Source organism: Triplophysa rosa, linkage group LG1, assembly GCF_024868665.1.
Source record: "Triplophysa rosa linkage group LG1, Trosa_1v2, whole genome shotgun sequence".
Taxonomy (NCBI): Eukaryota; Metazoa; Chordata; class Actinopteri; order Cypriniformes; family Nemacheilidae; genus Triplophysa; species Triplophysa rosa.
The window spans coordinates 1,074,196-1,098,635 of record NC_079890.1 but is presented as its reverse complement, the minus strand read 5'-3'; the positions used below and the strand labels follow the sequence as shown (position 1 = coordinate 1,098,635).

At 38.7% G+C, this 24,440-nt stretch overlaps 1 protein-coding gene, 2 long non-coding RNA genes and 2 other non-coding genes across 6 annotated transcripts; 4 read left to right on the top strand and 1 right to left on the bottom strand.

Moving 5' to 3' along the window:
- The first annotated feature begins 46 nt into the window (after positions 1–46).
- Positions 47–8,976, top strand: LOC130552203 (uncharacterized). The gene is made up of 3 exons (XR_008962691.1): positions 47–287; positions 5,122–8,518; positions 8,880–8,976. It is a non-coding gene; the product is annotated as an uncharacterized LOC130552203 (long non-coding RNA).
- trnan-guu (transfer RNA asparagine (anticodon GUU)) lies at positions 1,046–1,119 on the top strand. The gene has a single exon. It is a non-coding gene; the product is annotated as a tRNA-Asn (tRNA).
- Positions 7,141–7,213, bottom strand: trnak-cuu (transfer RNA lysine (anticodon CUU)). The gene has a single exon. It is a non-coding gene; the product is annotated as a tRNA-Lys (tRNA).
- Positions 8,977–9,150: 174 nt separating the features above from the next.
- LOC130552201 (uncharacterized) lies at positions 9,151–12,444 on the top strand. The gene is made up of 4 exons (XR_008962690.1): positions 9,151–9,357; positions 9,442–11,110; positions 11,257–11,344; positions 11,729–12,444. It is a non-coding gene; the product is annotated as an uncharacterized LOC130552201 (long non-coding RNA).
- A 1,028-nt stretch (positions 12,445–13,472) lies between these two features.
- On the top strand, positions 13,473–21,148 carry LOC130552195 (adipose secreted signaling protein). Of its 2 annotated transcripts, none has more exons than XM_057330385.1 (6): positions 13,473–13,801; positions 16,488–16,570; positions 18,494–18,630; positions 19,274–19,412; positions 19,540–19,665; positions 20,119–21,148. In XM_057330385.1, the coding sequence occupies exons 2-6, from the start codon at positions 16,552–16,554 to the stop codon at positions 20,217–20,219; spliced, it is 522 nt and encodes a 173-aa protein (XP_057186368.1). In that variant the 5' UTR covers positions 13,473–13,801; positions 16,488–16,551; the 3' UTR covers positions 20,220–21,148. The 2 variants fall into 2 exon arrangements, with proteins under 2 accessions (XP_057186368.1, XP_057186359.1); XM_057330376.1 differs by lacking the exon at positions 13,473–13,801 and adding an exon at positions 14,213–14,353.
- The last annotated feature ends 3,292 nt before the right edge of the window (positions 21,149–24,440 follow it).

Sequence of the window (24,440 nt, the reverse complement as noted above, 5' to 3'; positions counted from 1 at the left end):
CCTCCTTCTTTTCATACAGGTGCCCTAACTAACTCCAGCACCGACGCACTTTCAAATGTATTCAAAACAATGATCGAATACTCAAATGACATGAAGATTCAACCTGGACAACATTTTACATGATCATGAAATTAAAGTTATACTTCTTTTAAGTCAGTATAGTATCAGTCTACTTCTTATGTATTTCTCAGAAATAAACTTCAAAAAGAGACACTCACTTGTGCTGACAGAAAAGTCTAGGAAATATGTTTGTACTCATGTCTTCTGATGGAGATTTGCTGGACAAGGTGAGATATTACGTTTTTTTAAGTTTACTTGAATTAGTAATTGTAGTGTTTACTCTTTTTAAAAAGTTGTCTATTACATACTTTTGTCACATAGTTCAACATACTTGAATCTTATAAATTTGCATCTTTCAGTTTATATAGTAACAAGTCAGCATTTGGCTGCAACAGTGGGCCGGTGGGATTTTGATTCATCACCATTTTTATAGATATAATAAAAATCTATACAATTTTTACTATAATATTTGTATAGTAGGCTATTTAATTCCTTACATAACAGAGAAAAAAATGAACATAATAAAAAGAAGTACATTTATTATTTTATTTAATAATGTAACGCATCAAATTATTATTGTTTTGGTCAAACCCATCTGAATGCTTTTGGAACATTTGACTACAATGCAACAGTATGCATTGTTGCGTAACAGATTTACAGAAAACACATTTTATAGTAAAGAGCCATAAGAAAACAACAACAGGAAAAGCAATTATATAAAAACAGGGAAATTATAGGATATACGGTATAATTGCAAATACAATACATTAGCAAAATTAACACAAGCAATTGTCTGTAGGATTTTAAAGTTATAAGATTTTGTGTATAGCGGATGCGAAAAGGTAGACATTTGTTCTAGCATCTGAGTTTGGGCTTTGTCCTGCTCGTTCTTCTGTTTGTTAGTCTGCAGCACCATCTAGTGGCATCATATAAAATATCTTTTGCAGTAGTAAAGTAGACGTGACGTCAACACATGACTTATCTGGTCTCTGTGGCGCAATCGGTTAGCGCGTTCGGCTGTTAACCGAAAGGTTGGTGGTTCGAGCCCACCCAGGGACGGAAAATTTAGCGTTTTTTCTTAAGCGGCAAAGTCTGTTTTTTAATGTAAATATTATAATTTTATTACAAAATACTTTTATTTTTTTTAAATCCGGATATTTAAATAGCATAGACATAGTGACATTCATTTTATTAATTTAGTAGGTCTACAATTATTAATAAAACGTCATACACCATGTAGTCCCTTATATTTTTTATAATTATTTGTAAAGTCCATCACACGAGGCAAATATTTATACCTTATTATTATTTGTTATTATTATGTTGTTAAAACAGTGTTCCCACCAAACGGTCAAGGGGCCCTCCGGATTTAAAATAAGATTTTAATTTAAGCATTGTCTCAAAACATGGAGGGGCGGTTTCCCAGACAAGGATTACCTTAAACCAGGACTAGGCCTTAGTTAAATTAGGATAATTAAGTTATTTAAAAAAAAACATACTTTACAAAAAAACATCACTGTGTGCATCTTGAGAAAAAACAATCGCAGTGATACATTTTAAGATACGTCAGTGCAAGTTGTTTTCGATCAAGGCATCTCTCACGTTTAAATTAGTCTGAGACTATCTTAAACCCTGTCCAGGAAACTGCCCCCAGTCCCTCTTCTAGTTATGGCATTTTCAAAAAAATATGTGTGTCTTTCAACAAAAGGGGGCTTCTTGAACTCATATAGGTTGAACTACGCTGTTTTAAGTTTTGACCCTTCATTCAGTAAACAGACACGTGATTGTGCATAATATAAATGTTTTATGATGTAGCTGCAGAATAATCCAGAAACACTTTGTTAAATGGCTGCTGATTGTGAGGTCATACTTATATAATTTTACTCAAAAGCGGGCGTCGTCCCTGGGTGGGCTCGAACCACCAACCTTGCACACTCAATGACGTCATAGCTACCATAAACTCCACCAATCCAAAGTTTAATATAAGCAGGAGCTGTAGTAACTACAGTGTTAATTCCAAATGTATTAAAAGTAGATTTGTAATTCAACAGTTACAGCTAAATCTGGAGTATGTATATCGAGCATGTAGAAAACAGCACGAGCTTTATACTGTAGTTTCTTACGACGCCACCAGATGGCAGTGCAGACTATTAATATTAGTAGTAAGACAAGAAAATAGAAAGGATTTCAGCAAAATGTGGTCACGTGTCTAGTACTGACCATTTCTTTTCGTACAGATTTGACGGATCTTTAAAGGGATACCTACTCCAAACAAAGATGAAAATTCTGTCATGAGTTAATCCTTGTTGTTCCAGACCTGTAAATATTCCTTTGTTTGGTTGAACGCAAAGAAAGATATTTAGAAAAAATGTAGTAACTGACATTTCTGGGACATAATTGACTACTATAGTAGGAGAAATTAAAATGGTAGTCAAAAGTGGCCCAGAACGGTTTGCTTTCCTAAATTATAAAAAATATCTCATTTTGTGTTCAACAGAACGGAAAAAAAAATGATACAATCATTTTTTCCTACTATGGTAGTCAATGATGTCCCAGAACTGTCAATTGCGAACATGATAACAAGGGCAAACATACCTAGCATCCTGCTAATCGGTCTTTGTCAGGTGATGTCACACTCGCGATAATCTAAGTGCATTATGGGTATTGCCGCCATTTGTAAGGTACCAATGCTGATTTGTTCTATCCTCTTCATTCAATTTCGCTTCATTTTAGAGATAAAATGGTACGTTCTTGTTGCAATATGTTGTGGGTGCAATCCCCCCCAGTATAAGGTGTCTAGCCCTGATGCCGGGGCACTTGACTATATGCGGCCAGGTAGTATGGATCTGTGTTGTTAATGAATGACAAAGTTACGGTTCCTGACATCTTTGGTGAGGTCATATTAGTATCGTATGTAGGCCTACTTGGTTTGCTCTGTTTCTCCAGTGTGACGGTTTCATTGGTCTTTACTGTACCGCTCCGTATATTTTCTGTTCACTGCTACAGGGCTGTAGTCAATTCCACCTTTGTCAAGTCCAAGACCAGGACTAGTCGAGACCGAGTCCAAAGAGGTTCGAGTCCAAATCAAGTCCAATGAGGTTCGAGTCCAGGTCAAGACCGAGTCCAAATGAGACGGTCCAGACAGAGACAAAAAATATAATCCTCTTCAAAAATACAAGACCACATACTTTATTTGTAATGAACAAAAGCGGATCAAATTAGGTCATTTTATGTACTTTAGGTATAGAAATTTCACCAAAGTCACATAAGCCGAAGTGCAACTTCAGATTTTCAGTCTTTTTATTGTAGTGTAACAATCACATTCTGGGCTGCCAATGGAAAATGTTCCCATTCTTGGCTTGTTGACTTGTCAGTGTTAACTGCATTGAATCAACATCACTTTTGCCACCGCAATTAATGTTTCAACAAACATCATTATCGTGATCAGTATTTTCTTTAGTTGGGTTCTTGATTCTTGTGTTTTAACGTTAGGTTTTCATTGTCTGTTATAACAGTGTGCTCAAATACAATTGTTGAGGAGCAGTATCACAGTAATAGTTTAATATGGCACAGTATCTTAGCGCTGTGACACTCAAATCAGTCATTTAGTATTATTTATCATCTTTTTTTACAGCTTGACACCCATCAAAAAAGTAACCTACTCCAAGAGTTAAGATAATTAACTTAATGAAACTCAAGAGTCCAACTAAAGCAAACATAAATGCTTCATCAGTGGGTTTGTTTGGAAGGAGAAAATATCATCGGACTCGGTCAAGACCATCTAGAACATTTGGCGAGTCCAATGACCAAGTCCGAGACCACAGAAGAACGTCTCGAGTCCGGACTCAAGTATTACAGCACTGCTGCTCAACGCAACGATACCTCCAAAAAGGCGCCTCGGTGACGTCACGGACGATAAACACACGGGTCTGACAAAGACCGATAGCTCTGTAGTTCGGTTAGAATGTGGTCAAGACTCTAACATACCGGTGTTGAAACTCTCCTCTGTCAACCTTGAGAGCTGTATGGACTTGATATTGTTCATATGAGAGATTGCATCCATAAAGTGCGCATGACTTACTGACGAAGTGTTCCTTCCGTCTGTTATCGCCCACAGGATTCTTTGCTGCAATGTGCATTTTAAAACTTTAAACATTTGATACTTTAAGCAAGGCAACACCTTTAGAGCACCATGACTTTCATGCACGGGTTTCAGTCCAGTCACGTCGAGTTAATGACGCTCCTCTGAACTTTTCGCGACCTGGGCAGCTTGAATCTGAGGTTACCGTGGAAACGTAGATTGCCGTTAATTAGTGTCGTGACACTTGCGCATAGCGCTGCAAAAGTGCATTAGACCGGGTAACCTGAAGAATATCACTGATATACTGTTTATTATTATGATGTTTCATAACGATCGTATTTTTGGGAAAAGTAAGCCACGTGGCCAGCCATAAGATTTTTGCAAAGAGACACGTGTGGCTCGCGAGCAGGGCTCACAAGTTTTATCAAAAGTTTAGAGTAGGGCTGTCACAATTATTAAATAATCGCCTCATCGCAATTTTTTTTACATAATCGCAATTATTTCAGATAACCACAATGATTGTAAATCCTTAGAAAACAAGGCTGATCTGCAGCATTTTACATCCACCGTCTCTGATCTGCACTCGCTGTTACGTTCAAATGACATATCTTCATCATTTGAGTTGTATCAGATTTGTATTTTTTGAGTTTCTGAGTTTTATTAAAGTGATTCCCGATTTGCTGCATCTACACAGCAAGACGACGTCATCCTCATATCTCAGTTTTTTCTGTACTGTTAAGGTAAATAAATGTTAGTAGTTATTTACAGAATTTTCACATTTCTTAATGTATCTATATTTTATTCATTGCCTAATTCAATTGTAATTAATCGATAATTGCTCTTGATATTGTAATAATGATTGTAAATGTCAAAATTAAAATAATACATGCAAATCATTTTTGCATGTCAAGTTCTGCATGCAAGTTCGACAAACTCGATGGGTGATTGGTCCGTGTATCTTTTGGTCATTTGTTTTTCAGTTTGAAATTGAACAAACGGGAGTGAGAAAACGGCGCCATCTTCGTTTCATCCAGAAAACGGAATAACAAGAATTCGGCTTGATTTTTCGTTTTAACTTCAGGGGTAAATAACGAATACACAGCTTGAAAAATCGATTTCCACGGGTGAGCGGTATGAAACGCCCCCTTACATTGACTGGCCAACCAAAGATCAGCAAGCGAGGGAGCGACGTCTTGGGTTGTCCCTCAGTGAATGAACAGAATAAATAGTCCTCCGCTGCTGTACAGTGGGGATCCTTAAAGTATGTTTCATTTCTCTCATTAAACAACCGTCCACAAACCGTACAGGGCAGGTTCTAGACTGGACTTTCCTCATGCAACCTGGGAATAAACAGAAAACGATTGAAAAACATCACTGACAGTTATAATCTTAAATCCATCCACATTCAAACTGGCCCAGGTCACGCCCCTACTTAAGAAACCCACATTGGGACCCATCTACTACCGACGGTTACAGACCTGTCTCTCTCCTCCCTTTTATTGCAAAAACACTTGAAAGGGCAGTTTTCAACCAGGTGTCTTCCTACCTTTCCCAGAATAAACTACTGGATGACAAGCAGTCTGGCTTCAAAACAAACCGCTCCACTCAGACTCCACTGCTATCGGTCACCGAAGCATTGCGGCTAGCCAAGGCGGAATCTAAATCCTCTGTCCTGATTCTGTTAGACCTATCTGCAGCGTTTGACACTGTCAATCACCAGATACAGCAACCCTGTCATCTCTAGGAATCTCAGGCGTTCCTCTCCGCTGGTTCAAATCCTACCTCTCCGGCAGATCCTTCAGGGTGTCATGGAGGGGCTCGCTGTCCACTGCTCACCACATGATCACTGTGATCCCTCAGGGATCGGTGCTTGGACCGCTGCTTTTTTACATCTACACAACATCCTTGGGACCCATCGTACAGGCACACGGCTTCTCGTATCACTGTTATGCTGACGACACCTACGAGATCTACAGCTCGTTTCACCCAGACGATATCACTGTAGGTAAAAACTAACCCTCTCTCTTTCTCTCAACAGATATTGGTCTGGCTTTTGTTGAAACTAGTAACTTTGTATTAGTACCTGTTGTATTATTGCTCCTGTATGACATATCGCTTATTGCTCCCTGAACTCTCTGTAAGTCGCTTTGGATAAAAGCGTCTGCTAAATGACTAAATGTAAATGTATAATGATTGAAGCTGACTGCATGTACGTACCGTTATCATGAACGAGTCTGACTGAACGTATCTGCACTCTGTTGTTTTTCGCACGGTGACCGGTGACTCATCTAACTTCTGATTGATTGGTCAACAGGAGCTGTGAGTAAAACACAGAAAAAAATGACCGTGATCTGACGTGAACATAATGTTGCAACTTACAAGTTTCGTTCATCTTCCCATTTAATTTGCCTCATCCATGAACTATAATGAACTGAAGCGGGACACACTGTCCCTTAACTTCTCAGTGTCAGATAGGTGTGGTGTGTGAACTGGTTGAAATGCGTGTGTCTCACAGTGGATGCATGCGTGAGAGCCCTGCTCGCGAGCCGTATGTTCCTGATCACTAATTTATACATTTGTCTGACTTTTGAAAATAACCATGTTATTAGGCTACGTATCAAACCTTGAAGAGGTTTTTAAAGACCATACCACCACGATTTAGCGGACCTATACACAGTTAAAATAATCTGAAACATGTGTTATGCTTTTACTAAAAACTAGCTGGTCAATTTAATAAAAACGCTCTGATAGCCCAGGCAGTTTCTCTGCTGTAACGTTAAATACAATAATACGGCGCACGCCCTCTACTTTGCTGCAGTCAAAAACGCTTGCAAAAGTTATTCAACTGTAGCCCAGTTCTGACATATAGACAATCATAGGAACAATTTCGATTGCTTTTTTAATATATATAATCAGCCAGTGCAAAGCGTGAACCACGTTTATAGGACCGGAGTTGGCAAGTACCGCTCACTACAAACTTTTGAACAATTAAAAGTGTGCGCCCAACGTGGGGCTCGAACCCACGACCCTGAGATTAAGAGTCTCATGCTCTACCGACTGAGCTAGCCGGGCTTGCAACGCATACTTTTTGCATCACGCACATTAACTCTCTGGATGGGTTAAATGCAGAGGTCACATTTCGGGTATGGGTTACCATATCTGACACTTTCACTTAATCACTAACGTTACTTCACGACAAGGCAGCAGTAAACTGAATACACGACGTGCGCTGCGGGCTACAGCGGCATCTATTGGATTTTATCTGTACTGCATTTTGTATAAGTCATTTGGACAGTCACTTGTAATTTTGTCACTTTAATATTCCTATACACCTAACTTGTGTTTCAACATTATGTGTTGTAAATTCTTTATAGTGTATAGTTCTACAATACTATGAGCATGGTCATAAGAATTCCAATGTCCAGTGTTAATTGTGCAAATAACAAATAAAGGACTCTTGACATTTTAATGAACAGAAATCCTAGTTTGTTGTCTCCCAAAAACCATCTGCTTTTTTTGTCACATCAATAGGACATGTTTATTTCCCTTTCTTAAAATATTTTTTTTTTCTGATAATGAATCAGTTTATTGGTAACACATTCTCAGAGTGTTTTTGTGTCACATCCATAACGCAAAACGTCACTTCCACAATGCTGGAATTGCCCAATACATTCAACTTAATCGCAGGCCAAATTAAAGTGCCTGGCTGGCCATATGGCCCTCGTGTCGAAATCATCTTATGAAACAGTAACATATTGATGATGATACTACATTACTTGAAAACAGAATCTTACGCACGTACACTTTTTTTGGTTGATTATAGCGCAGGGCCCAACGTGGGGTTCGAACCCACGACCCTGAGATTAGAAGTCTCATGCTCCTCCGACTGATGGCCGGCTGCACGCGACATTTTTGCAATTCCTCAGTGCTGCACACAGGCATAGTTTGTTTAGTTGCGCCTTATAAAAAAGTGTCAAATCCATAACGCTGGAGTTGTTGGTTAACATTGACCAAGTTTAATAAATGCTGTAGAAGTATTGCTAGTTCACTCATGGTAACTAATATTAACTATTTCTATTTCATGAAATGTAATACGCATACATTAAACTAACACCTGCAAGCAATGCACTTATCTCAGGATCATTTGAGATGTTTCTAGTGTGCTCGGGATTCTGTGATCTTCTCCACCCAGTAGTCCAAACTCTCGGTGGTTTTTCCAGAGGGAATCCCCGGGAACTTTTTAGGAAATATTCGCATTGAAAAGAAAATGAAAGTAACAGCGTGTACAGTATACAGTATATATAGGAGGTGAACACGAGGTTTGATTTCATTCTTGAAAGCATTATGGGTGTCTTCCAGAGCATTTTCTTAGCTGAGGTAAGTTACTGCTCAATATCTTTGAGCTTTTCTCGTTAATTCAATATCTACTACAGAATCAGCATTGTTTTGCACACGTGCGTAGAATTTGCAGAAATGTTCTCGTCATTTTTTAAGAAGCTTCTTGCAATATTTTCATTTGACCTTTAAAAATGATTGTGCTAAATAACTTGCACGCATACTGATTATAGAGTTCGAATGCACTGTAAATAGTGTAAAAATATGCTATTTTGGTTATAATAAACGTAAGGAAATTTAACATGTACCTATTTTTTGTCTGGGAGTAGCCTACCCTGAGCCTAGTAAAATGCTTTACAACTTTTCACTTGTTAATAATCTAACTTTAAATGTCTTTGTGAAGACAGAGCAGGAGATCTCTCCGCCTGAAAGCATCAATTTAATCCCTGCCAACAGTCTGACAAGTCAGAGAGAGCCACCAGAGAGTTCAAACCAAGGCACCAAACTTTTTTCTTATCCATTTTATTCATGCACTTCTGACTGTTGATGTAATTTGGGGTGTCTGTAAATATGTGCAGTAGGAATAATGTTTTGTTATTAATTTATTCTTTCATTTTTCTTCATTGTTATTGTATGAAAGAAATATAAGTTATGTTGTTTTATTATTTCAGATCAACATCAAGCGGCGGCGGTGCAGTCTGTCGCCTCACCTCCTCAACCCGATGAAATTTCTCAAGTGGACAAGATCAACTTCATTGTAAAATGTGCTGGAAAGAGCATGACCGTAGACGTGTTCCCACTTGAAAGGATCTCTGTTTTTCTGAAGGAGGCATGTGAACAGGCAGTGAAGAAACCTGAGAAAATGAATCTTATTTATGATGGTAAACATTGATAATAAATGGATCGTATTGAATTCTGTCCCAATGGCGCTTCAAAAAAGTAATAGCTTACCTTATTTATTTCAGGAAATGTTCTGGATGTGAACAAGACAGTGAGTCAGTTTAACCTACGAGGAGGATCTACAGTGAATCTAATTCATGCCTGCTAGCAGATGTACAGCACCACTGCGACATGAGAAGCCTCCGTATTCCTCTATACTACTATAAGTATAATGTAGGAATACAGACAATTTCAAAGTGACAACATGAACAAACGTTACTGCGTGCGTTCGTGGACGGCCCTTCACTTCCGGCACACCTTCTTATTTATTTTAGTAAATTGTTTTGTGTTATTTCATCTTGTCCTGTCTCCACAATTATTAACCCACAATTAAAATCTCTTACATGACCATGAATAACTTTCAAGGTCTACCCTGGTAATGAAACGTTTTTATTTGGACTCCACGTTGACAGCATTGAAATTAGTGTGTGAGAAGATTTAAGAAAAGTGCCTCACAATATTCAGTTAGGTCTTCGCTTCACAGCAAGACACACATTGTTGGTTCCAAGCGTGAAAACATTTAAAGAAAATAAATTCTACTCGGTTTCATTACAAATACCATTACGTAAGGTCCTTTGAGTACTGTGTTATTAATCTTATTCCAATAAAATGGAATGTTATTCCCACCAGTCATTTCCATTAAAACCACTGCAATGACCAACTTTACAGACTTGAACACAACTGTTGTGATACTTCTTTTGACACTGCACGGCAATTTTCGGATTAAGACAAAATTGTTGATTTCTTGCGGAAGAGAAAAACGGTACGGATGGCTCCGTGAAAGACAGAAACAATCCATCACTGACAGAAATAATATAATAATAATAATATGAAAACCAACCATCCAACCATTCCTACCTAGATACTTGAAACAGAGGGGTAAGCACACAACGCCTGAATACAACATATAAAAGGTAAAAAACGTAAACGTTAAAGTTTCTTTACACATTCAAAGCAATGTTTTTAAACTGCCCTAACAGGTTTGATTGGTTTTAAGTGGCGGATGCAATTTTACACCTGTTCATTTAACCATGACTTCAACGCAGGCTTTTTGGGAAGGGTGGAATCCACGATATCTGATCTAGATCAATTGGTAGCCTTTCATGGCCAAAGTGAGATTTGCTTGATTCCTAAATGTCTATGAACGTATAATGGTATTTTTTTTCTTATGTACAGTCAAAAACCTACAAACAGGGCCTTTAAAGGGAAAGTTCACCCAAAAATGAAAATTCTGTCATCATTTACTCACCCTGAGGTTGTTCCAAACCTGTATACATTTCTTTGTTCTGCTGAACACAAAGGAAGATATTTGGAAAAGATGTCATTAACCCAACAGATCTCATTCCCCCATTTACTGCCATTGTAGGGGAAATAATGGGAGTCCATGGGGGGTTTTTAATTTTTGGATGAACCATCCTTCAACTATTCCTATTTCATGATCAATGGACTCTGATCTCTGAATCATTTATGACGTGCACTTGAGACACCGAGAGATTTAAATGTAATAAATCATCTCCAGTAGTCCAACCCACAGGGAATTTTGAAAGGAAGTTCATAGAAAGTTTTTCATTCAATATTTGCATTTAAAAAGAAAATGAAAGTGACACAGCCAGTCGGCATATATAAAGGCTCCACACAAGACTCAACACATTTGAAGCCAACATGGGTGCCATCTACAGCTATTTCTTTGGTGAGGTAAGAAAATCTTGACTCTGTGTCATTTGTCTGACTGTCACTGTACCCTAAACTGATTAAAATGCTTTGAAAAGTTTCACTTAATAATAATACTTTGTTTCTTTTATTTCTAATAATGCTTTCATGGTGTCTCTTTGATCTCTTAGAATGAGCCGGTGAAGCCGGAAAGCAGCAGCTTAACCCCTGACTTCAGTTTAACAATTGAGGGAGAGCCACCAGAGAGTTCAAACATACGTACGGCAAACTTTCATTTTATCCAGTCCATCCACTTCTGAGTAATGATGTAATCAGTGGTGTTTTTATGTGCAGTATGAACAATATGTTTTATTAGTGGTGCTTACACAATGCAAAGCATCCCTATTCTTATTTGTCCATGGACATATAATGGTGAAGGGACTGCCATTGTGGCATATCTTTGCAGCACAGTGTCATAGAGACATGGGGGTGGGCTTATTTTACACAGGCAACAAATCAGTCTCTCAGGATCATCATATAGCTATCAAGTCCCTTCAAGTGTGTATCAAGTTATACACAACGTCCCTAGGTTCTGTCATTCGGAAACATGGCTTTTCCCATCACTGCTATGCGGATGACACACAGCTCCACCTGTCATTTCAGCCTAATGATCCGACGGTCTCTGAGCGCACCTGAATGACATCTCACTCTGGATGAAGGACCATCACCTGCAGCTGAACCTTGCAAAAACGACCCGAAGACTCAGCACGACCTTTCCATCCAACTAGGTTCATCAACCATTACTCCTTCCAGAACGGCCAGAAATCTGGGAGTGGTAATTGATGATCAGCTGAACTTCGCGGATCATGTGGCCAGCACCACCCGGTCCTGTAGGTTCATCCTCTACAATATCAGGAGAATTAGACCTTTCCTGTCTGAGCATGCTATGCAAGTTCTTGTCCAGGCTCTTGTCCTGTCCAGACTGGACCACTGCAATGCTCTACTGTCTGGTCTTCCAGCTTGTACAACCAGACCTCTTCAGATATCTTTTCAGCCCAGTGTAATAGAAATATAGAGGTAGGTCAGTTTCACTTGTGGCTTTGAGTATCATCAACAGTCAGCTGCCAGACCACCCCCTAGCAACCAAACAGAGTGCCTTAGCAACCACTTCGAAAACCTATATCTCAGCAGCAGAACATAGAGACATGGCTGTTTGTTCGCTTCATTTGCGGCTTCGAGCAATATCAATTGTCAGGTGCCAGACCACTCCCTAGCAACCAAATAGAGTACCCAAGCAACCATTTAGAAAATATCTGCATAAGAACATCGTAGAGACATGGGGTGTGCTATCCTATGCTATCATAACAGAGTTTTGCCACGGCAAGAACCACTCACATTTTCTTTTAGAAAACTTACCTAGTTAATTCAGTTATCGCAGGGAGAAAAATACATTTGTTCTCTGTTAGTGAAGACTATTTTTTATTTGTATTCTTTGTCATTGTATAAAAGAAATATTTGTGTACATGCAAAATCCGATGTCAACATGGCAAGCTTGTTTTTGCATTATTTCAGCTACTGTGCAGGCACCGGAGCAGCCTCTCCCCTTAACTCCTCAACCTGATGAAACTTCTCAAGTGGACGGCATCAACATTATTGTAATATGTGCTGGAAAGACCCTGACGGTGGACGTGTTTCCACTTGAGAGCATCTCTGTTTTACTGAAGGGGGCATGTGAACAGATGGGCAAGAAACCAGAGAAAATGGCTCTTGTTTTTGATGGTAAACACAGTTAATAATTTGATTGTTTTGATTGCACTTCGAAAACATAATAGGCAACCTTGTTGATTTCAGGAAATGTTCTGGATGTGAAAAAGACATTTAGCCAGTACCCAAACCTACGAGGAGGAACTACAGTGAATCTAATTCATGCCTGCTAGCAACAAGCGAAGAAGCCTCCTTATTTCTGTTTACACTACTCAAGATATTAACTGTTATACATAATACTCAAAGTATTATATATGAATGTGCATCTATAACTAGATTAAGAAAACACAAAGCATTATGCTTAGTAGAATGTCTGTGACCGGTTGCACGAAAACCCTTAAATTAAGAAAAATCTAAAAGAATATCTTCTTTAGTGTCATCTTTTTTAATGTACTGTAAATACCGCTCGCAACTCAAATGTATTAGTATAGCTGTAATGTTACATTTGTGGTCTAATAAATTGAATGGTATGTATGTTTTTTAGAGTAACTATGGCAACCGCTCCTCTATTTCCGTATTTAGACAGAAACTATCATGGAATACTACGAATTAAGGGTGAAGGTTTGTTGCTCTTAAAGTCACCATGCAATCAAACAGGAAAATTCTAAGTGTTTTACACAGTGTTGCAGTGATTATTATAATTAATTTATCCGTGCATTTTTTAAATTAATTTGCACTTGTAATCTTTAAACAAAAACATTAAGCTCCATTTCCCCTCTCTACAACAACACTTCACCACATGATGTAAGCAACAAAAAAGAGCTCAGGACTATACTGACCATGCATGTTTAGCCCTCCCCTCCAGGCACAACTTACAACAAACCAATCAAAAAGGGAAGGGCAAAATAAAGCCCCGCCCTACAGTTTTTTCTAATTTCAGAAGCTGTTTCACTCGGATAACGTCACGATACAGAAAAGAAGTCAATCGCAACTTCCGTTTCATGGTGACTTTAAAGAAATCCCTTCCCTAAGGTAGGCTATGTTTCCCCAGGAAAACCCCCACTTAAGGGCTTTGTCCTTTGTCTTAAGATGTTAATTATTTCATTAAAATAGGCCTATGTTAAATTATCTTATCATATCTTCACAATAATTTACTCAAAAAAATGATGATGATAAGGATGATGACAAGCCAAATCACTGCTTGTCAAGGGTTATTTTTCACAATTCCTTATGACAATGAATAACTATCGACGATAATTATACCACGAAAGAAATTCAATACTCCACGCAGACCATTTAATATGATAATGTTTTTAATCCAGAAAAACGCAGCTCCCCTTTCATATGCATGTGTTCTAGAGCAGTCTTGCCCGGTCCAATATGGCGCCGCCGTTGTCGTATCGCAGCATCAGGCGCTCAATGCGGGGTCTATGCAGGAGGTCACGTGGTTAACCCGGAAGCTGCGGTTTAAATATCTACGGGTGCAGTGTTTGTTAAGCGTACGTAGTTGATTTTACTTGATATTCAGTGATCGTAGAATAAAATCTCATATACTAGACAAGCGTCACCACTTTACCATCACAGGTAAGTGTACATTTTATACCACGTAGACGCTCGTTGATGTGTTTATTCAAGAATTCGACCAGAGGCATTGCACGCGCGTAAACTACACGTACAACATGTGTTTGTCTTTACATTATTTACACGTTTCATTTCATTGTTTTAGTGTGAAAAACAGATTCGAAAATAAACATTGGGGAAATAATTTTATAAAAAGTGGAAGTGTATTGTTTTTTTTGCAGATTGAACACCATTTTACCACAAATACCATGATTAACGATGGTTTCTAAAGTAAAACCATGGTAAAAAAGGTTCACACATTCTTCAGTCAGAAGTCAAATAGACCAGTCTTCAGTTTGAGACTAGTCACTAAAGTTGATGAAAACTCGATTTTATTAACATGGCAGATCCCGTCAACAGACCACCAACACATTACCCGTAGAGACCATTACAGTTTCCATTTAAACCAATACAATTCCCATTATGACCATTAAATCCAGTAGAATTTCTGTTGTTTAATTAGGGGTTTTACAAACATTAAGCAATATAAGGGGCGATTCACATTTCGCGTCTATTGCGCGCGCAAGTTCGCTATTTAAAATGTAGACAGGCGCGACGCGGTCGCGATGCGCATGCGGTGCGACGCTCCCGTTTTTCTAGGCGCGTCGGCGCGGCATCGAGATGAAAATATTTCAACTTTTCAGAGTGCCACACGGTACGCGGCAGTCGCGTTTGTCCAGTTCATTTTAAAAGGGAACATGCGGTAAGCGACAGTGGCGGTGCTCGTGCATCCAAAATCCTGCAACATCCACGGGCACGGCTCTATGCGGCAGGCGCAGCTGAAGATAAACATATTTGATTCCATCGCTCACCGCGTACCGTACACTGTGTTCACACCAAACGCGAATTAAGCGTTTTGCGTGAGCATGTTTTTATGGACTTATGATGGTGTAGCTAGAAAACCCGTGTACTGATGGAGAGAGAGGCAATGATTATTATTCAACGTTAAATATGATAGTGCTGGAAAGTTCGGTTTGTAATGTCATTAAATGTTGATGTCAGGTTGTGTAAACAGCAAAATGATTTAGGAAGTAAGGAACCACACCCAATAACAAGCTGTGTTTTTGTGCAATCAGCTATGAGATAGCATGACTATATTTTCAACCATTTCTGAAGAACATGTAATGATTTTGTGCCCATGCAAACCCCACCACAGTTTCTGGCTTGTTGTGAGTCTCTTGTTTTTGCCTTGTGGTTGCTAGGGTGTTCTGTGTGGTTGCTAGGCCCAGTTATTTACAGGCCCAGGTCAAAAGAGTCCAACCTAAATCTTTTCAGGGTTCTGTTGTTTTATATTTTCCACGTTCCTTAATCACAGTTTGGCGTTCAGCGTCTCACTTGTGCAGTCCGCCACTTCCACGTATTTACATCAAATGTTATAAATCTCGTGGCAATGATATGTTGACACCTCCCAGCCCTAAGGCTTGTTTTCTGCATATCTAAACCTGCTGCGGAAACACTTCTGCGTGTCGACACACCCATGGTGCCTTATTGCATTTTAACATTTCAGTTTAATGTGCAATCAGTATTAGATTCTTGATCTTTTCCAACCTTTGGATAAAAGCGTATGCCAAATGCATAAATGTAAATGTAAACCATCTTGTTTTAGCTGTCAGGTTTTCATTTAATATTGAGGAGGTGTTCGTGAAAGGCAATAGACAGTTTTAGCTCTCGCTTTCTCTGTGGAATAAATCGATGATTAGGCTTAATTTCAGTCTGTGTGTTTCAAAGTTCTGGGGTATGTGTTGTGAATATGAAGAGACTCTCCACATTCATTCAAGCCGTCAAAGTCACAGCAACGTATAAAGGCACAGTCACCCGCCAGAGAGACGAAATGTCATTTACATTAATGCCTTTGGAAAAACGCTCTCTATGGAGTGTACGGTTGTGTTATGGCAGCTGGCGGCTGAATTTATGTTTCTAGACAGTAGACACCTGCGTCAGCTTTAACAAAACAATACAAGCCTCTTAAAAGGGTTCAAATGATATCCTCTTTTCCGCTTTCTCAGTTTGCTTTTTAAATATCCCTCCTATACATGTTCACAAATCCCTCTCGTGTTTATACTCCTAACTTCATTTTCTCACTCATTTCTCTTTTCAGGTTTTCAGTGCGATGAGTCCGTGACTGAGGTTTTTCTCTCAGTTTTCTTCTGTTTGACACCAGAATGGCCGCTGCTCAGAAAGGTATGCTGCTTTCTCTTTATTTATTTCATTTTCTCTCTTTCGACCTTTTCTCTTCTGAAACCTTCTAAGGCCTTTCGTTTGTAATTTTGACAATGCCACTTGCACGCATCGTTGTTTGTATTAGGTAATTTTCTTGTGCCAAATATATAGCCACGGAAAAGGTTAAAAGACCATCCCTAATGTTTATTTATTTAGTATTTTTATATGTATTGTGTTCATTCCAGTCCAGTGTCTGTTTAATTTTAACAAAATCAAACCTCAGGAGTGACATAAAGTCATCCAACAGCAATGTGAAAGACTGACAGCATGACAAGCCACATGAAAACTGTGATAAAACACAGAGCATCTTTTAGTTTTCTGCAAATTAATGCAAATAGAAAAAATATTTTTAATTGAAATTTGGGAGAAATATTTTTAGCAGTTCACAGAATGAAACAAAAATAATCACATATCACACATACCAATAAATAGTAAATTGAGAAAAATAATTGAGATTTTTTTTCTGTGGCTAGGCTGAATATACCATACTGTTGGACAACACAGCAATAAACCTGATCTCTATTAACTGTGAAATTGCACAATTACAGCTGATTACTTGACATTTGATTTGTCACACGACATTTATTAACTTTTGTACAGACAGCCACCACATAATTTGAGTTTGGTTTACTTTACCTCACTGACTTCAAACTGCTTCTCACAGATCTGGATTTACTTATGGAGTTTAGGGCAGTTTGCTAGTTTTCACGCTGAGATTTTAATAAACTTCAAACAGTATTTTTGCTCAGTCAGTGTTGATCTAGCTGAAGCAAAATGTGGGCTTTTGCTTCATCCGTGTCTGTCTTAAAGGAACAGTTCACTTAAAAATAAATATTTGATCATTTATTCACCATCATGTCATTTTAAAAGTCTTCTGCAAAACCCAAAAGAAGATCATTTAAAGAATATCAAAATATCTTCTTTTGTGTTTGACTGAAGAAAGAGGCTAAACTAAACTGTCCCTTTAAGAGCAGTAAAGTTTTTCACTTTTCACAAAATCACAAAAAAAAGTGACACATGTATTTTTGGTTGAGCACTGAGGGATGCTTGCGATGTTGTGGTGTATTACAGCATCATTCAAGGACTGATAGTATTTTGTAGACATCGATTGGCGGAGGTGTTTGTCATGTCTGCGAGTGTTTATAGAGCTCTACATTTGGAGAACAGATGCAGTCTCATAACTTCTGTGATGAGGCCAGTAATGCGATCGCTCATTCTGCAAATGCCCTCGTGTTCCTGGCTCACATCTTTGTAACTCAAGCTCGACACCACATGTCCAGGTCGTATCCAAACTCTTCAGTATCATCAGGGACAGTCCAGTTCAGCCTAAATACTATTGAGCGTGTTGTTGTTATTTTAATGGTTATGTGTTTTGTAACTCTGTAAAAAAGCATCAACCCACAGCATTAGCCCTGGACCTACATTGAGGACTTTGTAATGTCACATTTATTTTTATTCTCGAGCTCAGGGATCCAATGAATCCCAGATGGAGTTTATTCAGGGTATGTTGGTCTGTGGCCACTTATTACATGAGCAGTTTCTAACAAACAAAGCCTCCAAATTTACCACCAATGTTAGCCCTGACGCCAATCGTTCTAATTTGACGTTTCTATCAGTGGCCAATCATGTCACTTCTAGATAATAGATATTAACAAAATGTGCTACTGTCCCTACTGTGAATAGGAAGGAAACGTAACGCTCAATATGGCCGCTCTAGCGAAGGTAGTCCCGCCTTCCAGGAAAATGAGCCAATCGTATGTAAGGGAAGACATCCAACCGTGAGCGTGAAAGCTGGCGTACGCGGCGTTGATGCACGATGCCCCAGGACGTTCAGAGAGCTCATTTTCTGTTCATGTGTAATTCATGCTTTTCTTCCTCCTGCAGCGTCTTGTAGGACGTCAGGCGTTCGTTTCACAGCGGAACCCGCCGCAGCCGCTCACTCTCATGTGCACTTCGACGAGAAACTGCACGACTCTGTCGTCATGGTGATACCCGAGTCAAATGGACACTTCCTGGTTAAGGTGAGGAGGAGTTATGTTTCTTGACTTAGGAGTTTCTCTTTATTATCTGTTATGGACGGAAATTAAATCAGAATAGGAAGGGCGTCATGTCAAATGTTTCGCAACAAAATGATGAACGTGAAGAAACTTTTTCAGCAATCACACGTGTGGTTTTTGCCTGACTGAATGTTTGTCTGAATGTAATGTAATGTGTTTTGGGGGAAACTGGATATTCGATGTAGAAAAAAGACCAGGGGCCTCATGTAGAAAGAATTGCGTTGATTCCATACTAAAACACACCGCACACACACTCATTCTTTCCTTCACAAACACACACGCTCATCCTGAACAGATGCACGACAGTGACACTTTAGCTAACTTGTGCCCTGTTAATGCCCTGTGTTGCCATAGAAACAGACAGTTTCCGTGTGTTTAAATCAAGTGATGAGGGCTCATGTGAGGATAACCAGTCTCTGACTTTGTTAATATCATTGTGATGCCCAGATACAGCTTAAAGTATAAAAGCTTAAAGTTTAAAGTTAAAGTCATGCACATTTATTGTGACACAAGTGAGCAGTGACTGTTGACTCTTAATATCAGTTTAAATTGTTTGGTGACTGCTCGTGTAGCGTCACAAGACTTGTTTCTCTCTCACTTGACACAGGTGGGCTTCCTGAAGACGCAGCACAGGTACGAGATTGTGTTTACGCTTCCTCGGGTTCCAGAGCTTGGGAAAGACGTGTGTCCGGCGCCAATCCCGAATCCACACCTCCGCATCACTCATTTAACTCCCACTTCAGACGGTGAGCTCGACTCTCAACAAACATGTGTCGCGCCAGTACCATCTGATCAAAGAAACCTAAAGCTGTCAATCAATCTGCAACATTCTCCCTAAAAACAGAATGAACAAATTGTTGATTCGTGTGACAGGTGGTCTCGGGGTGACGTGTGAATATATGGCCCATCAGGAGGGAGTCATGTGTGAGGAGCTTCAGATTCTCAGTGAGAGTAAAGAGAACGTGTGTGTCAAGGTCAAAGTTCATGCCCGGGTCATGGGTAAGTCGTACATCAGACTGGTTTGTAGAAGTTACTGTCATATCAACAGTGATTGTAAGGTCATTTGTTGCCCTCTACTGGTGCACTTGAGAACTGCTCGGTGTGGTCAAGAACTGGATAAGTGTCAAACCTGTTTATCGCTTTATTTGTGCCGTGAAACACAAAGGTTTTGAATGATATTTTCATCAAAAGGTTAAAAAGTTTATAAGAGTAAACGTTGTTGACAGCCTCATACGGACCGGTAGGACTTTAAAAAAAAAAAAGAAAACACTGACCACCCTGCTTTAAAAACTGTGATGTTTCTATGGGTTTTAAATAACATAAGGGTGAAAATATGATTTTCATTTTTGGGCCGAATTCCTTCAAAAACAAGGCGTTAAGAAGCCCGGTTTAATGTCATAGTCTTTCTGCCATAAAGACGCACTTTTCCTCTCTTGTTGAATTCTCTGTCAGACCGTCATCACGGGACTCCCATGCTGTTGGAAGGCGTGCGGTGTATGGGAGCAGAGCTGGAGTACGACTCTGAGCAGAGCGACTGGCAGGGATTTGACTGACCCTCGGACCCTCAGACTTATACCGTCCACCCGTCCCACCCTTATATGAGGGCGAGGGGCAGAACGTCCAACAATCCAGAACCCAGCGAAGGGTCTTAATCTGCTTTCAAAGACGAGGCATGTTTGTACTGTTACAGTGGAATGCAGGAATGGTCTGTTGTTGTTCATAGCTCTCTGTGATTTCTCATTTTTCAGGTTTTAAAGAATACAATCAAACACTGTGCTTGATCTCTAACTGAATCCAAGTGTAACCACTGAATGTTACTTTTAAAAGAAAAAGTTTGCTTTTATGCTCGTAACTGCACTTTCTTACGCAATTCTGATCTGATTATAACTGTTGAGAAGGAGATGTAAAGCTGTGAATGAAGCACTATGGGGCGACACTGATCCCAAAAACGTTTTTTCTTGATATGAACCTTGTTGGAATTGTTCGTCTAACGAGTGCGAGTGTTGTATTTCGTCTACTGAAATGAATTTTAATGTATAATCGCTCAGGTTATTTTAGTCACATATGTTGGTCTTTATTAAAATGGTTTCTGCCCTATTTAATATTAATGAGATCAACACATAAAGGGCTCCAATTTACCTTTAGTTTCGTCATTTTTTTGTATAGAGCCAAAGTGCCTCAAAACCACATATGGTCTACATTCATGTTTATTCCTCTTAATGCCATCGTGTAACGTTGGAGCCATTTCATACTGAATGTCCGAGATTTTGTTTTTATGGCATAAGATCTTGCGAGTTGTGTAGTATGATAGTTACCTTTTAAAAGTGCTTTGACATCTGGAAACGAAATGTTTAATACAGTTACAATATATATCAGACGTGCAGAAAAGCGCAAATAATGTTAGCTACTGGTCTGCCTTGTTGAGATGTGTGTCGTCTTGTCTTTTTTTACTTTTAAAACAAATAAAGTTGACGAGTTGAAATGCTTTCAAAATATTTATGAACCATTGCGTCGAGCATCCATTAGGTGTCAGTCTCCATCAAATAAACTCACGGCCGTTTCAGCGTAATAAAATCTATTATTATTGCATCTTACTATATTCTTTATATTCTCTAACTTGTAATATTACTGGTTTTTGTCATCGTTTGTAGCGATATCCATCTGTTCATTAAATAGTTTCATGTGGTGAGATGAGGTCGAGCTGATGTTGTGAGAGTTGACACGTGAGCTCTCATGGTGGTTGGAGATTAACATTAGAAGTTTAATATTATGAATAGATCTGATCGAATATATTAGAAGGAGAGCTGGTGTGAACAAAAATGTAAAAACACCATTCTTGTTATTTGAAGAACGGCTTATCTTTTTTAAACATGTTTCTCCTTGACAAAATGTAGCATATAAATATAAAAATCTGAAATGGTGTGATACGGGAATAGTTTATGAGCGGACACTTTCGTGCTGTCGTAATAGAAGTAACATCAGATTTAGCTGCATTTTTGTTCCGCGTTTTGTGTTCTGTCTGAGCACACTTTTATCTTTCGATGGAAGATTCATATTTAATAGAAAATATGCAGCTGAAAACAAATAAATAATAATAACACGAAAAATTCAGATTTTTTTCATTAAAATAGTTTGTTTTAAACAGTTTTTATTTTGTTGTATGCTGCATGAAATGTAAAATATTTTCAAATATTGTCTCTTTCTATATACCACATTAGCATATATTTTATTTTCAATATTACATTTTTCACAATTTTTCAATATCAAAATATTTTACTGTCTTAAGTCATCAGCCTTGACCACAAGGAAATTTTAAACAAAACTTCATAAATCTTGACATTGTTAAATCTATCAGGATTAACATACTACTGCAAGCTGCACGCATTACACTTTTCAATATGGTTTTCTACTAAATGAACTAATTTCTAAGTCAAACTCTCCTAATTTTAGTTTTTAAATTCAACACTGTTTTATTACAAATACATTGTAATGCATCGAGTTTTTAGGTGTCATTTAAATCTGCGAGGATTTTCAATGTCAGAGCAGAATAATAACACGGCGTGAGGAGTAACATCAATTTCACCTGTTTGAGATTATAACTAAAGGGGTTAAAATAACGAGGACCACCACCCTCCGACGTGACTCACATTGAGCTGTAACTGTATGATAATACACATGATCTAAAAAACAAAAAGCGTTACAATCATTTCTTACAATCATATCAAAAGTATTTGACTTGGGATCGTGGCAATGAGTGATAACTCGAAAATGGATGAATGGATGTTAAAATGGTATCATCAGAACGGAACGTCACGGCTCTACAGACGATTGCCGATTACACGCACATTTAAGCTTTAGAAGTGACTGTCTGTTGTGTGGACGTGACACATGCCTTCCCCAAAAAATATTGAAAATTAAAATATTAGAAATATAAAGGGGTGGTGGCCTATGAGGGTGCTAAAACAATTAGCCTATTTATCTATGACAAGCCAATTTGTTTGCAATGTCAATGTTTTCGATTTCTGTTCTGTGCGTGTTGCGACCCATCAGCAGTATACTTGACACTGAAAACAAACAAACAAACAGACAACTCTGATGTTTTATAAGGAGCCTACATCGTTCATGAATTTGTTTGATAATTTTCTAATAATTATTTATTTTTAACAAACACTAAGAGACAAAACATAAAGTCCTGAATTCTGAAAAGACATTGGACATTTTCACCACCTAAAACAAAAAGGTCCAGATCACAGATGCCCTGCAGCAGAGCAGAGGCAAGTTGACCTATCACAGTGGGGACTGAATTAAAGGGATACTTCACCCAAAAAAATAACATTCTGTTATGAATTACTCAGCCTTTAGTTGTTCCAAACCTGTATACGTTTCATTGTTCGGTTGAACACAAAGAAAGATTTGGAAGAATGTTAGCAACGGACAGTTCTGAGGCACCGCTGACTACCATAGTAGGAAAATTACAATGATATTTGTCAAAAATGCCCTAGAGCTGTGTGCTTTTACCTTCTTCAAAATATCTTCTTTTGTGTTCAACAGAACAAAGAGATTTATACAGCAATTTTCCTACTATGGGAGTCAATGGGGGCCAAGAACGGGTTGGTTACAAGCATTCTTCCAAATATCTTTCTCTGTGTTCATCAGAACAAAGACATTTAAACAGATTTGATACAACTCGAGGGTGAGTGAATGGTGACAGAATTTGTATTTTTGGGTGAACTGCTTCTTTAAGAAAAAAGTAGCTTTTCATATTTTAACGAAAATATAATAAAATTCTGCTTTTATTATAGCCTTTTAGCAATAAAGTCTGTTCAAACTTTTGCATTATAATATAAATAAGACTTAATCATTACAGTCTTACATCGTTGCTTACACAAGAGCTAAACAAGTGACAATATGCAGCCCCAAACTTCACTTCATGGCAACAGCGCCCTGAAGCAGTTCTTTCAATTTAGCCTCAATGTGTTTGACAAGTCTAAAATAAATATTTCCCATCGTACCTGATATGCACTTTACGCACTGTAATAATGATAAAAATCGTTTTATTTTCACACCCCCAATTTAGTAAACAGGCTAAAGGCAAAGGGCCTTTTTGTATAAATGATCAAATCTGAACTTGGAACATTGTCTATGGGGCGGTTTCCCGGGCAGGGATTAATTTAAACCAGGACTAGGGCTTAAATCAGTCGTTTTAAAAAACATACCTTACAAAAAGCATTACGGGTGTGCATCATACCTGTCAACCCTCCCGTTTTTCTCGTGCACCCCGCCACCCTCCAGTTTTGTTATTTCTCCCGTATTTCAGTTCTTTCTCTCTTGAAACTCCCGGACCGACGCGTTTTCCAGTTGACGCTCGCTCCTCACATCTGTGTCCGCTCACTGAACACGACAGATCGCTTCATCGACAGGTCTAGATGCAGTAGAGTCTACTAGCTGTTGTAACACTTTCTTTGCTTTTAATGGACTAGCCTTAACCCCTTTTGAGGGAACGTTTTGTGTATTTTTAGGTTTTTGGGCTTTATTTGGGAAATGTTTGGTAAAGGAAGGGGCTGATGGGGACAGAGAGCGCCGAAGACAATGAAACGTCTCTTGACAGTATACTGTGGCTATAAAATAGTGAGTGACAGCTCCATTCATCACGTGCACGGTTTAAGCTGTGCTGAGCAGCCGAATTCAATAATGAGTCATGAATGACAATAAACGCCTCTGAAAACCGCACACTGATAAAAGACTGTAATGCTGTTGCGGTGTATTATGGCAAC